The sequence below is a fragment of the Nuphar pumila genome, chromosome 3, assembly GCF_984573655.1.
Source record: "Nuphar pumila chromosome 3, dmNupPumi1.hap1.1, whole genome shotgun sequence".
In the NCBI taxonomy this organism is placed as follows: Eukaryota; Viridiplantae; Streptophyta; class Magnoliopsida; order Nymphaeales; family Nymphaeaceae; genus Nuphar; species Nuphar pumila.
In genome coordinates, this window is record NC_143251.1 from 30,944,194 (window position 1) to 30,960,330 (window position 16,137).

At 38.7% G+C, this 16,137-nt stretch overlaps 1 protein-coding gene across 1 annotated transcript in view; it reads right to left on the bottom strand.

Annotated features, from left to right (window-relative positions):
• The window catches only part of LOC149842484 (mitochondrial ATP-independent inner membrane protease subunit 2-like), a 49,924-nt gene that overhangs the window by 18,281 nt on the left and 15,506 nt on the right, over nt 1-16,137 (bottom strand). The window contains exon 2 of the mRNA XM_089999221.1: nt 13,618-13,790. Within this exon, the coding sequence (XP_089855347.1) occupies nt 13,618-13,790 (173 nt within the window). The remainder of the gene's footprint in view (nt 1-13,617; nt 13,791-16,137) is intronic.

The window sequence follows — 16,137 nt, forward strand, 5'->3', positions numbered from 1 at the left end:
AATCATATTTCCATCTTGAGTCATTTTCTTGAATCGGTACCTTCTTGAATCGTGGCCCATCTCTCTCATCTTGATTTCTTGAATCGTTATCTTCTCGAATCGAGTCCCCTTCTGAACTTGTTATCGTATTCCAAGATAAAACCTTTTTTTTCCTAGATTATGTTCTCTGGTTCTCTCATCTCAAAATTGATCCTTAATCAGTCTATAAACACCTTTATCGTGATTTTGGAATCACGTTCTCTTTTGTCGATTAACGCTAATCGAACACGGCATGTTCAGGTGACTTGATTCATGCATATTGTATTGATTATTTGAATTTTCTCGTGATCTGACATCTACTAAAAAAAAGGCAGATCTGAAATCTGTTACAACCAGTTCACTTTTGAACTGTTTTTAAACAGTCACATTATTTTCAAGTTTGATTAGCTATTTCATTGTTGGTTTGTCATCAAACTTCCTTAATCAACTTGTCTCTGAGAAATTAAATAATTCCAATTTCCTGACCTGGAAGAGACAAATAGTTCCTTTTATCAGGAGTCAAGATCTCTTTGGTCATCTAGATGGATCAATTCCAGCCCCACCGGAGTTCATCGCAAAGGAGGAAACAGACGCGCTAGGTGTTGCATCTACTAAGCATGTTCGAAGCTCGGATTATGTTTCTTGAATAAGAAAAGACCACGCATTAATTGCCTATATTACATCTACCATGTCTCAGGAAGTACTAGTTGTTATTCCCGACGATTGTACAACGATGGAATTGTGGAACCAGTTGACACGGACATATTCTCAGATATCTGAAGCCAGAGTTTTGTTCCTCAAGCGTGAATTTCAGCTTCTCGAGAAAGGTAACATATCGATTATGGACTATTTGAATAAAGTGAAGACTATTACAGATCAACTTGCCATTATTGGATGTGAAGTGTCGGACAAAGATAAAGTACAACAGACATTGAATGGTTTAGGCCCAGATTTTCATGTATTGGTGACATCATTGCTATGCTTGCCCATGCTTCCCACGTTTGAGGACCTTCGGGCAAAACTCCTTCAATACGAAATGTTGTTGAAAGGCATTGCTGAAGATTCTGGTGCTCAATCTGACTCCCAAGATGTTTTAGCTACTGGGTTCTCATTTGGTCGTGGTCGTAGAGGAAATAGCTTCAGAGGAGGAAGAGGTCGTGGTAGATTTGTCGGTCCAGGTTTGCTTCCCACACCAAATATGCCGTTCAACTCCAATGCGAGGAACCACAATCAAGGAGCTGTCCCGACATGCTACATGTGCAATAAAAAGGGACATGTTAAAGCAAATTGCTGGTTTAATCCTCAAAATAAAGGAAAGTTGCAAAACATTGAAAGCAAGAAGGAAGATAATGTTACCAAAACTGATGGGGAGGTAAAACAACTTTTGTTGGCAGCATTGTTTGGGTTGTATTTGAAGCAGAATGATCAAGGATTATGGTATGTTGATTCAGGAGCAGCGACCCATGTTACGGGGGATGTTGGTAAGCTCTCGAGCTTCGTTCCTTACTTTGGTAAAAATAGTATTGTTACTGGAGATGGATCTCACCATCATATTTCTCACATTGGTGATGCAATCATTCTTTTATCCACATCATCTCTCAATTTGTCAAATGTCATTCATGCTCCTAACATAAAAAAGAATATTATTTCTGTGTCTAAACTTATTGATGATACATATTCTTATGTTGAATTCACTCCCTCTTTTGTGTATGTCAAGGATCTTCAAACGAGGCAGACATTCGCTGAAGGGGAGCAAAAAGAAAATATGTCCATCTTCAAGGAAGATCCATTTGCGCATACAAGTTCCGTCTTGAAGCCCTTATTGAAGTCCAAGTCTTTTCAGTCTGAATTATCTGTCTGGTCCTGGGTTTATTTTTAGCCTTTCTAAATGTAATAAGCCAAGTCTTTGGCATGATCATCTTGGTCACTGCAGTCATTCTTTTCTTGAGAAACTTGTATAAAGTAAATTAATTCCTAAATCAAGTTTAACTCCTGAGGAAAACAATAAAAAGTGCTTCAGTTGTCAAATGCGTAAGAGTCATGTTCTTCCTTTTGATTCTATAAATAAAAGAGCTTCAAGACCTTTTGAATTGTTTATTCTGATGTTTGGGGTCCTGCACCCGTTTGTTCTTTTGTTGGCAGCAAATATTATCTCATCTTTATTGACAGTTATTCTCATTATACTTGGATATTCTTTATGAAACACAAGTCTGAAACTTTTCACATATTTCGTAACTTTCATGCATTTGTTTAAAACCATTTTTTTACCAATATCATGCATTTTCACTGTGATGGAGGTGGTGAGTATACATCGAAGGATTTTATTGATTTTCTCCAAAGTAATGGAATAAAGCGTAGAGTGTTTTGTCCACATACGCCACAACAAAATGGGATTGCTGAGAGAAAGCATAGACATATTGTTGAAACGGCCATGAGCATGATGCATGATAGCAATCTTCCCATTGGTTTGTGGACAGAGGCATTCCATTCTGCAGTCTATATTATAAATCGTTTGCCCATGACAGTTTTACAAAATAGTACACCATATTTTTCTCTTTTCGACATTCAGTCTGATTATGATGCTCTGCGTGTATTTGGATGCACTTGCTATGTTCATATTGATGATTTTCTCAGAAATAAATTTCAATCAAAGGCTTCCAAGTGTAGATGCGTGGGATATGCCGATGATTACAAAGGGTATCGGTGTTATGATCCTATGACTAAACGTGTTAAAATCTCCAAGAATATTGTATTTGATGAGAATAATTTTGGAAATGCATATTTTGATACCTGTCAAAGAATTCCCAGAGAAGAAGTTTATCATCCATGGATGAATGCAAAATTATTTGCAAGTGTTTATGGTGATTGTTCATCTCAGTGCACTCAGGAAACACAGACGGCTGACCAAAATGACATTGACTCAAATCAAGCATGCTTACCTCAATCGGGTGATCAGGTCGGTGGAGCTTCATATGCTGAAGGAGGGACAAACCCACAATCTCATCAAATTGATAAATTCAAAGGGTATGTGTATGTGCGAAGAGAGAAAGGCACTCCTCTTGTTTCTCACCTTGAACCAGATACTTATGTGTCTGCTAGAAACTTGAGGAGTTCAAATAGAATCAGCCATCCTATTGACAGGTGGGTCAGTTACAATAATTTTTCTATGGATCTTCAACTCTTTTTATCTCAGGTTGATAAGCATGATAAACCCATGGGGTTTCATCAAGCAATGAAATCAAACAAATGGATTGAGGCCATGAATGAAGAAGTGGAAGCCCTTCATGAATGTCAGACGTGGGAAATTGTTTCCAGACCTCCTAACAAAAATGTTGTTGATTCCAAGTGGGTTTATAAAATTAAATACAAACCTGATGGCACCATAGAACGATACAAAGCAAGACTTGTTGCAAAGGGGTTAACACAAGCATATGGCAGGATTATGATGAAACTTTTAGTCCCGTGGTTAAAATGGGGACAATAAGAATTATATTGTCTTTAGCTGTCAAACATGAATGGACAATGAGTCAGTTATATGTCAAAAATGCATTCCTTCATGGAGACTTGAAGAAAGAAGTTTACATGGAACAACCTCCAAGATATGCTGAGGGAGACCCAAGCACACATGTATGCAGACTAAAAAGAGTCATATATGGTTTAAAGCAGGCCTCATGCTCGTGGTTCGAAAGTTTCTCCTTAGAAATACAGAAACATGGTTCTGTCGATCTCTCTTGGATCATTCATTGTTTATATTCAAGGGTAAAGACATCACCACCTTGTTGTTGATATACGTTGATGACATTATTGTCACAAGGAACTCGATGAACCACATTGAAGAAATAAAGAGACTCTTAAGTCAAAGGTTTAAGATAAAAGACTTGGGAGGTTTGCGTTATTTCCTTGGAGTCGAGGTAGACAGGGAGGAGGGTTGCCTGACACTGACACAACATAAATACACACTAGATTTATTGAAGAAATTCGGTATGCAAGATTGCAAACCTTTGTCTACACCGAGTGTCTTACATCAAAAGCTTAGTTCACAGGATGGAGATTTGTACTCAGATCGAAGTGTAGTTGGTATGCTTCAATATCTTACTTTTACTCGTCCTGACATTGTTAATCTGTCAATCAAGTATCACAGTTTATGCATGAGCCGCAAACAGGACACATGGATGTCGTCAAACGTGTTGAGGTATTTAAAAGGTACCATTGGAGATGGGTTGATATATAAGAAAAGTTGGAAAGGGGCATGTATGAAATAATGATCTACAGTGATGCGGATTGGGCAGGAAATCCTGATGAAAGGAGGTTGGTTTCCGGGTATTGCATCTTTTTTGAGGAAAACTTAGCATCCTGGAACAGTAGAAAACAAAAGGCAATAGCTAGATCAAGTACTGAAGCTGAATACCGATTAATGGTTGTTGTTGAAGCTACTTGGACAAGGCATTTGTTGAATGAATTGGAGGAACATATCTCAAAATCTATCTTATTGTGTGACAACCAAAGTGCCATGAAAATATCTTTTAATCCTATTTTCCACAGTAAGACAAAACATATTGAGATAGATCAGCACTTCATTCAACAGAAGGTTGAAGACAAAGAGATTGAGCCTCATTTCATAGCTACGAAAGACCAGGTGGCAGATTTATTTACAAAGGGTTTGACGAAAAGCAGATTCTGGTTCTTGAAGAACAAGTTGTCCATGGTACAAGACCATGCACAACTTGAGGGAGGCTATTTAGTGTCGTGAATTCAATCTGGGGTTTGGTTTGGGTCTGATCCAGACCCGAACTCAGAATTGCGTGTTTGACGTGTTTACTGGGGACACGCATGTAATTCTATGTTTTGTTGTAGGACAAATATGTCCATGATAAAATTACTTGTAACCTAATAGTTAAATATAATGTATCATCAGGTCACGCTGAATTAATTCAAGCGTGAACCCTTGTAGTCCAAAGCCTCTCTGTGTCTCCTTCCTCTACTTCAGCGTTTTCTTCTTCTGTTATCTTTTCTTCTTATTTTCTCCTCATTGCAGATCAGCACAGGTCAGAACTCAAGTTCTAACACCTCTCTCTCGTCTCTCACAGTCTCTCCCTTCTCGGCCTCCTCCTTCTCGCCGGAAGCAGCCGTGACGCCGACATCCCTTGCCAGACCCCAGGTAACCCCGGAAACCAGCGTCAATAGCTCGTGTGGAGGCACTGTAACCATCCATGGTCCTATCCTCACAAACATGCACATCCTCGCGACATGCGACCCAAGAAACATAGAGTACATACTCAAGTCTAACTTCGACAATTTTCCCAAGGGAAAAGAATTCAACGATGCATTCTCGAAGCTCATGGGCTCTTCAATTCGGACGCAGAATCGTGGAAGATGCAGAGGAAGATTGCAAATGCTCATGTCCATTCCAAGTTTTCCCGGCAATTCGTGGCCCAAACTACCCAAGAGATTATCGAGAACTAGCTCATCCCAATCCTACAACGATCCGCCTTCTCGGGATCGACCATCGATCTCCAAGATGTGCTTCTCAAGTTCACTTTTGATAGCACCTGTACTGTTGTTTTCGGCGAAAGCCTTCACTGTCTTTCCAGTGGATTCCCAACAGTGCCGTTTGCAAAAGCTATTGATGATGTGATGGAGTATATTTCGTACCGGTATGTGTTACTGGCAAGCTGGCGGCAAATACTCCGCCGGTTAAATCTTTGGAAAGAGAAGCAACTCTCTGAATGAATTTGTCGCGCGTTAGATCAAACTCTGAAAGGAGTACGGATTCGGAGGCAGTGATCTGTTATCAATTTATGCAGAAAAGTCCGACGAAGTGATGTTGTTAAGAGATGCTGCCGTGATTTTTTTGTTTTTTGATTGCCGATCGCGATACCTTAGGAAATGCTCTAAGCTGGTTTTTCTGGAACCTCTCAAGGTACCCATACGTGGAAGCCAAGATAATAGAAGAGGTAAGAGGGATCCTCAAGGAGAACAAGAGGGATAATTTATTGCCTCAAGATTTAGACAAGATGGTGTATCTACATGCAGCACTAAGTGAAAGCTTAAGATTGTACCCTTCTGTTCCCATCGGCCAAAAGGGGGTTACAAGAGAAGTAACCCTTCCCAGTGGGGCTCTAGTGAAGCTAGGGATGATGATCCTCTACACGATTTACTCGGTTGGGAGGATGGAATGGGTATGGGGAAAAGATTGCTTGGAGTTCAAACCAGAGAGATGGATAGATGATGAAGAAAAGCTGAGGCATGAAAGCAACAGCTTCAGGTTTCATGCTTTTAATGGTGGACCTAGGACTTGTGTGGGTAGAGAAATAGCTTTTCTACAAATGAAGCTTGCTGCTGCACTGATTCTGCTGAATTTTGAGGTAAGGGTTGAGGAAGGATACCCTGTTTCTCCAAAGACATCTGACATCTTGACCATGAAGAATGGCATGATGGTTAAGGTCTAGGTCACAGGGATTCGGCTAGACAGGTGCTGCACCCGCGTCGACGCGACGCGGATGCGGGTGCGGCACCCGGTGCGGTCAACCCGACCCTGGGTGCGGTCAATGCACCCAGGGTCATTTTGGTCCATTTTCATTTACCTGGTTATGGCCCGGTTTGATCAGAAGCTGAGTAGAACTGAGAACCGGCCTTGAGACGCTCAGCTGAATCGGTTTGTTGGCAAAACCGGTTACCTGAAAACTAGAGTAGCCGAAACGCATACCCTTCATTGCTCCTTTGGGGCTTCACCTGAACCCAGAGGGAGAGAGAGATCAATACCTTCAAACAACAAAAACGGTAGTGTGTGTGAGAGAGAGAGAGGGGACGTTGGGATTTTACTTGAGATAAGAGGTTGAGGTGGGGAGAATGGTGGTGGGAATCGTCCAGAATGACAAACGCAAGTTGGTGGGCGAGCTTCTCCACGAAGGACGTGAGCTCGCAGAACTTCGGTTCGAATTTGGAGGGAGAGTGACGGTGACGGTTCGGACAGTAGATTTCGTTCGGGAACACATCGGACGGTAGTCAGAGCTCTCTGTCCTCCACATTAGGAGCAAAATCTGCCATCCCCCTAACCCCCGAGAGAGAGAGAGAGAGAGAGTATTAGGGCTTGGAGGGAAATTTAGGAGGTTGCGCTCTCTTCATTATATGGGGTCAAGTAGGCGCTGTGACCGAGGGGTTGGCATCGAGTGAGTGATGCGGTAAACAACGATTGAATATAAAAGTCAAGACTTTAATGCCACCTTTATTGAATTTGGTATAAAAGTTCTTTTATAAATAAATCTGGCCATTCGATTTTTGCTTCAGAACAATCATGACTTAACTTTTAAATGGTAATGGATGTCAGAGGAAGTCAGTGAAATGACGTTCCTAACTTTAAACAAGAATAGTAACTATTGAGTATTGAGAAACAAAGAGGCGGGGTTGCGAGGGGGGGAATTTTGGCGCATTCGGAAATTAAAATTAAAGGGACTGTGGTTGTTGATGTGACCGCTGAGTCACATGATCCTTCCCGCTCGGCGCCACTCAGCTCTTACCCGTCGGATGGTCCGTACGCTACTGTGTGTTCAAACCAAAGTCGGGTTCGAAAAAAATTAACCTCCCATGTCGTGTCTGCTTGTATTTTATTTTAGTAAAAAATACTCAGCAAAGTCTATTCCCCCACGCTTCTTCTATGCTTCTCATATACATGGTCTATGCATGCTATATACTTTTCTCACGTTTCTTTTCATCTTTTACAAATATTTTCTCTCACGCTTTCACTCACTTTCCATATACTTTCTTTAAATTGGTAACCAGCATTGTTAGATTTTAACAAAAAATTTAACTGTTTTCCAGAAAAATCATGAAATATAAGAATGATCAATTTTATTTTAGTTTTTATTTGTTTCTTGTTTGATTCCATATTGCTTCATTTTTTATTCATATTTTGCTTTTAAATTGAAACTTCGCTTCCCGCTTCGTATAAATTTTAAAATGCCTCGCTTCTCGCTTCCCGTATCGTTTCTCGCTTCTACTTCCTAGTTTGGCAACCTTGGTATGGACGTGACAACATTGATACCAATATGCAAGAAAGCCTGGCTTTATACTTGAGTCAAGCTATGTATGAAATTACTGGATGTTGCGAATATGCAAACGCAAAACACTTGTTATGCTTATCGAGCAATGGAGAATGCGAACTTGAAATCTCGCATGTGAAATCTTTCGAAAATCGGGTTTCGATGAGGATGCGCAAATCTGCGTCTTTAAATACATACTAGCGTAATTTAAAGTCGGCAGAAGTATGCAAAACTGCCTACTTTATAATATTATATATGTATATACAATACATATATATTAAAGCATAAGCTTGTGCACATTACAGTGTGACGGCAAGGTAAATGGCGTAAAGCAGGACCCGATATGTGAAACCACACATTCAGCTAAATAAATTGTGTAAGCGAGGCCCGGTGTACGAAACCATACATCGGGCTAAGTAAATTGCGTAAAGCAGGAGCCTATGCACATTATAGCGTAGTGGCAAAGTAAATGACATAAGGCAGGGCCCGATGTGTGAAACCACACATCGAGTTAAATAAATTTCATAAAGTTGGATCCTATGCATATTATAGCGCGACGGTAAAGTAAATGACATAATTTAAAATGGACAAGAATACGCAAAACTGCGTCGTTGAGTTAAAAGCACATATATACAATGTAAATATAATACATATACATTAAAAGTGTTCTGACATTGTTCTTGCATGCAACTTTCCCCTACCTTGGAGATGGTCTGAATCTCTGACAATTCCGATAGTAGGTTATAATATTGTTTGTGTCTCGAAAATCATGTCAGAAATATGGAGTCTAGTCCATTGTGTCGATATGGTACGCGGCAAGAAAAGGCGAGCTCCGGCGAGGTAGTCCCGGCGAGAGGGGAGTAAGCAGAGAGAGACGGGGAGAGAGATTCGTAGAGGGAGAGAGACGAGGGTCGGGAGGAAAAGAGGGATACGGGAAGAGAGACAGACAGGGGGAGGGGGTTGTTGGGGGTTTAAATAGACCAACGGGTAAGTCGACATCCCACCTAGATTCGAGTTAGATGCGGTCGGATCCAACCTGGATCCAAACCCAATTTTTTTTTTGAAGAACCATGTAAAAATTTAACGGATTTTATATTGCTACTCAGTCCGGATCGCTCCGATTGGATGATGCTCTGACCTGTGCTTGATTTCGATGATGGATTTACAATCTAATGTCGAATCTATGTTCCTTGGATAGTTTGTGAACTATGCCCACCAGGATTGGCTCGATTAAACCATCAGATCTCCGATCTGGTGCGTTTAAAGTTGTTGGATTGTTACCGTGTGGGCAAGCACGTGATAACCCTCACCGAGCTCTCTGCTCCATTTTCGTTCAATCGCCAAAATTCCACCGGTGGTGATCACAAATCTGCAGGCACCACCACCAGTGTCGCCCCTCCACTACTCGCACCGCTGCTCTTCGCCACAGTTCGCTCCAAGTACCACCATCGGACCCACTTGGAGGCGCGGTAAGCTTCACAAGCACTTCGAAGTAGATTTACGATAACTTGCGTACATGCATAGTTTTAGGCTATGTCACATAGGTGTGGGTGCATGTGCATGTGCGAGTGCGAGTGCGGATGCGGCGCTTTAAAAAAACTTGGGTGCGGGGTATATATATATATATATATATATATATATATATATATATATATATATATATATATATATATATATAAAATTTTTAACTGTTTTAAGTTAACGTACGTGTATGTGTGTGTATGCATTTATGTATTTATATATATAATATTAGATAAAAATGGACTTGATTAGGGTTAACTGAATCTACTTTTGGATAGAAATGGACCTCAATGTGGTTAACTTCACCTAACACAAAGGAAGTTGTGTTTAAGTGTCACACCCGCCTAAGTGCGGGTGTGGTGCCCTTTTAGAAGAGTCTGTGTTACATAGGTTTTAGGTTATTTGAAATGCTTGGATTTTTGTGTTTACAAAGTTATATATGTATATATAAATATACATATATATATATATAGTTTTAAAAATTGTTCGTATTGTATGCTTTACACGAAAAAGGTATATTTACAAAACCATTGAATTTTTACGAGCAAAATATGCATATGTGCAAAAAGTTTCAAAATTTTCCATACATGAGTATTTCAATTATGTTTCAAACGAAAATACGTATATGTTCAACTTTACGAACATATTCCGACAAGTGTATTTCATAATTTTATGAACAAATGTATCTATGTGGTTCATGCTTTTTAATATGCATATTTCTGAATTATTACACAATCATATTTGTTTTAAAGCCTGCAAATGAATGAAAAACTAGATTTTGATGCATGAGTACAATATAGATTTACGATACATGTTAGCATGTTCATGACATGATGTTTGATGAAATGAATATTGAATGATGTATGAATTGCATAATGTCCTTAATAAAGAACGTGTCATGCAATTATTGTTTTACGAAGGCTCGAGCCCAAATGGGTGGCTCCGGACCTTGTACATGGTCAACTGGACCGATATGTGTTACAGTGCCCTGAATTGGTAGCCAAAAACCTTACGAAGGTTTAATCTGAAATCCTGCGTTGTTTAAATATGTTTAAGCATGTATGTTAAGAAAATTGAAAATGAGATATGTGCATATGGGCTTACAATGAGAGGGTAATTGGTACTTGTGGCTTCGTGGGATATTAACAAGCACGAAGGTTGTTTCCTCAGCCACGGAGATAGTGGATAGCTGCCATCAATATCGCAGGGTATAAGTGAGATTAATTCATCTGAAAATAATTCTAATATATCAAGTGGGGAGTGGTGAGAGATCTCTCTTGACACTATCGACCTACACCTAGAACCGAAAAAGATGAGCAAGGTCCGGGTAATAAGCTACTAATTGATTAAATGTACCTCCTAGGTCGAGCCTCTGATTCGAATATTGTCTGCGTAATACCCGCAAAATATCGTGAGAGAGAAACAAAAGTGTATTGTGCATATAGTGAAGCATGGCATGCATCATCTAAGAAAACAAAACATAAATGAAAGAAATGTAAGTTATTCATGCTTATTGTGAACACTTCGCTTGCACAAGTAAGTCATGCATGAATTGAAAGATCAAGCATGAATATGGTTATTGCATATGATATTAAACTATTATGTTTCAGTTATTGACTGCACTGAAAACTGTTTATTTACATGAAAAAGAATGTCATTTCATATATGTTTGTTTCTATGCAATTATGTTCTATTATTGTATTCCTAGTGGGGCTTGTGGACATTGACCCTTACAAATTAACAATAATGAATAGTTGCAAGAGTATAGCAGGAAGTTGTGGCGGCGTCGAATGTCAATCATCTTCCTTTCCCAAGGATGGGAGTTTTGAGTACTTGTTTGTACTAATTTTGTAAACACCTTATGGTTCATTTTGGAATGAAAATATTGTGATTTTGATCTGAATCATTTATAAGTATTATTTTGTCTTACTGTTATCAACCGATTCCGTAACCCGCCTAAGGTTTTCAACCGGAATCAAATCGGTTGTTTTTGCACTGCTATACAAAAAAAGAAAAAAAAAGTTTTATGTGTTTTCTGGGTTTTAAATCCTGGGGCGTTACAATAATTATGCTAATGATTTGGTGGTGAAGCCAAGACTGACAGATGACTAAAAAAGAGTCAATTCTCCCATGAAAGCAAATTTGAAAATGAGAGCCACAAATGGTGTTGAGTTACAAGATCCTATAGTATACAGACAATTAGTTGGAAGTCAAGTATACTTTACCATATCCAGGCTGGATATTACCTATGCAGTCCATGTGGTCAATCAATTTATGAGTGCTCCTAGGACAGTTCACTTAGCCGCAGTACTGAGAGACACAATGCACTATAGTATGTTCTTCGCATCCTCATCTAACATGGTGTTAAGAGCCTTTTGTGATGTTGATTTTGGAGGCTCTACTCGGGATAGACTCTGTACTATTGGCTTCTATATTTTTCTTGGAAGCTCCCTGATTTCATGAAAAAACAAGAAACATCAGAGGGTTGATTTATCCACAGCGGAAGAAGAATACAAAGTTATGGCTCAAGTCACAGTTGAGATTATTTGGATAAGATGGTTATTAGACAGTTGGGAATCTCCACTAGACAAGACTCAGTTATATAGTGATAATATGAGTGTTATTTATATTGCAAAGAATCCAGAATTTCATGAGCGAACCAAAAACACTGAAATAGATTGTCATTATACGAGGGCTTATGAAGATGAAATTATTGCTTTGGAGCATGTGAGCTCAAAGAATAAGATTGCAGATGTTTTTAGTAAGAGTCTTTCTCCTTTACATTTCAATTCTTTCTTTTCCAAACGCGGAATGATTTTGTTACATCATTCCTACTTTGAAGGGGAGTGTTGAGACTTATATAATATAGGTGTTTTACCAGTCTTGTACTACCCCTTGTTATTAAACATTCTTTTGTACATTACCTTATTGTTAAGGGTTAGTTTAGTCTTATATTTCTTTTGTTTCCTTTTTAGTTTGTAGCATTGAAAGAGTAGACTCATATACAAAAGAAGGGACCCTCATTTTCTCAAGTTAATGAAATTTCTTCAAGATTTCTCGTCTCATCTCTCTTGTGTGCTTCTTCTCTAAGTTTGATAGTACTGTGTGTTTCAGGCCTAATTTCCAACCAAAAAGTACATTACACCTAACCCCTAGATGAGAGAAGGATGAAGAGTAAAAAAAAAAGGTCTTACAATCAAATCATTTGGTTTATATGACAATCACCTATTTTTAATGATTTATATTGTAAGGGCAAAGAAATGTTGACACAAATAATGACCATATAGATTTGGAACTTAAAAAACAATACAAAACAGGTTTTCTTTCAGGAAAAAAAAACACCTACAAAGCAAACAACTACAAAAGACAGACAACACTGCCTAAACATACATTTGTATGAGAAACAAAAAAGGTTGCCAGACCAAAAAGCCGGAGTGGGAAACGTTACGAGAAGCGAGGCATTTTAAAATATATAAGAAGTGAGAAGAGAAGAATTAATTTAAGAGAAGCAAGGCATTTTAAAATATATAAGTGAGAAGCGAAGAATTAATTTAAAAGTGAAATAGGAAGCAAAATGGCAACCGAATGGGAAGCGAAATAAGAACCAAAGACCAAGCGAAATAAAAAATAAATAAAACAACTACTTTTAAATTTCACGGAAAGTGAGTGGGAAGCGTGAAAGGAAGCGCATGGAAAACATGAAAAGAAGCACTAAAGAAGTGCATAAGAAGCATAGCGAGAAGCATGGAGGAAATATGTGGAAAGCATGGGAGAAGCGTGAGAGAGTCGAGATTCCTATCAAGTTTTGGAAGCGAGGGGTATCACACTTCCAAAATGAGATTATGGGAAGCGTGCTTCCCACCTATCTATGAATCTTTCGATAACTCTGGAAATAAATTTGTAACCACACAAGCTGTCACCAAATGCTTATCTGAGCAACACGTCAGCTTTTGCTGAAAACATAGGAGCTGAAGAAATATAATTTGGTTGAAAAATAATGGAACTTACAGAAAGCACAGACAAAAAAGCAGCTACATACGTTGGATCAGCAGATGGTAGTTTACGAACAAGAAGAGTTCCTCCTTGTCCTGTTATTGTAGGTGCCATCTCCTCTCCTTTGTTCCAGTGCAGGTAAGTCAACCTGCCTTGGAGTAGATTTTTCCAAACAGAGTCACCTACCTGCTTCTCTGTAATCTGACCTATTTTGTAATTCTGCAAAATAATAAACATTTGGTCAAATGCTTCTATCAAATAAAATAAAGCATGTCTTGCCCCCAGCACTGAAGCAAAGGGCAGTGTGAAAACCATGTAGTCTGCATGTGCATCTTACACTTAATGACAGCAAAAGTTTTAAATTTACGACTACGTAATGCAACCTGCATACAATACGAGAGAATGCCAAACGGCATTTCTAAAGTCTGAGAAAACCAATATCTTTTGCAGATTAATATACCAATATTTTCTTCTGAGAAGTAAACAGTTTCACAGCAGTCTCGGAAAGCTCCCATTTCCATTACTGGGTAGGTTGCTTCTCTCATGAAAAGCTGGGGCTTCCTTTCCATAGATATCTCTTTCTGTGTGGTGGCTGTGTGCATGTGTGTGTGTGTCAATGAATTCTTGGAATATATAAATACTGGCATTTTTAAACAAAAAGTACAGCAAAAGAAAAAAGTGAAAAAAATTACAAAAGGGGGGGAGGATAATATCTAAATTGCATAAAAGTTGGAAAAACAAAAGACTACATGAAAATATCACAACGATATTGCAATGTTATAGTTTTTCAAATGGAAACATTTTAAACAGAATGATGTTTTACCTTCGGCGTCAACTTTGTAGCATATTGCAGTATGATATTTGCATAATATGACTAATATATGAAGATGAGAAGAAAGAAAATTTTAGTGAAATGAGCTTATGAGATGTCATATTAGGAACAAACAGATAAAAGAGAACTAAACCAAGGTTGCTAGACTAGGAAGCGGAAGCGGGAAGCGGAAGCGGGAAACGATACGGGAAGCAAAAGCGAGAAGCGATGCACTTTAAAATGTATAAGAAGCATGAAGCGAGAAATTAGAAAAAAAAAGCAATATAAGAATTTAATGAGAATTGAAATGAAATGCAAACAAAAACTGAAATAAAAGTGACTTCTTAAATTTCATGATTTTTTAGTGTAAGAATTAAATTTTTAACAAAATCTAAAAAAGATAACTGTGAATTTAGAGAAAGCACTTGGAAGTGAGTGTGAAGTGTGAGAGGAAACATATAAAAAACATGAAAATTAGAGTGAGAAAACATATATGAGGAATAAATGAAGCATGTAGAAAGCATAGGAGAAGCGTGGGAGAATCAAGATTCTCATAAAGTTTCGGAAGCGGAGTGTATCGCACTTCCAAAGCGAGTTTCCGGGAAGCAGGCTTCCCACCTATCTAAGAAGCTTCTGGTAACTCTGAACTAAACATTATATCAATAAAGAAAATTCTAGGTCACACCAGCACTTTACTTGGCAGGAGCCGTCTGTGTCGACATGACATGATACTGAAGACAACACGAGACTTAATGGACGTGATGAAACTTGTGTCAGACATGGTCATCAATGAATCCCTAAGTTCATCTATATCTTTTTATGCTCTTGATTATTTATTTTGTAGTATTTGCATTTTTTTCCTTTTAAAATTTTGTCACTGATTACATTACAATTTAACTTGAATTTATGATTTAATGTTTATAGTCATAAGAACTTAAAACTGTTGGTAAAGAATTCACACTTAAGGCAGTATTCATGATTTTCTGCTTTAAGAATTTAGAATGTGTGTGTATGATGTACAACCATGTCCTAGTTTTACAAAACTCTCTTGTTGCACTAGGTGTGTTCGAGTTGTGTCTCGTACTTCATGTCCCTGTCCATGCAACATAGGGAAAATGAGCATGCTGCAATCCTATCAGATGCAATTCTTGAAAGGATCACATCTCCCCAGTAGTTAGATGCATAAAGGCTGAGATAGTGTTGCAATCTACGGACATATCCCCACGTCACACTTACTGAAAGATCCATGTACTCTTGTCCGAAACAAGCCATTGTCCCTGAAAGAGACACCAACGCCCAATCACATACCATCTTGTTCCATATTTCCTAGCCCAACATGTTAGATTGAGGTCCCGAATGGAGGAACTTTTCAAGGAAAGTGTGCAGCCAAAAAAAGATAAGGACCATCTTACTCAGTAGTCAAACACATTAGGTTGCAAGAGCAAAACCGGTATCTTTACCTTACATTCAAAGATGCATGTAAGGGCAAATACCTTCCACCGGTTGTGATCTAGCAGGAAAGGGATCATTACCCTGTGGGATAGATGCCAGATAACAAGAGGCCACCAAATACTTGGCTGTGAAAAGAATTATGCCAAAGAAGACAATCAGTCCCTTCTTTAGGTTGGTTATGGCACAAAGATTTCATTAATAAACAATAATCAGCCATTTTTCAAACTCTGAATCAGAGGATCCGCATCTAAGTGAGACATCTGACCTGTTTCACCAACCTAACACTGAGGAACCAACCAGCCC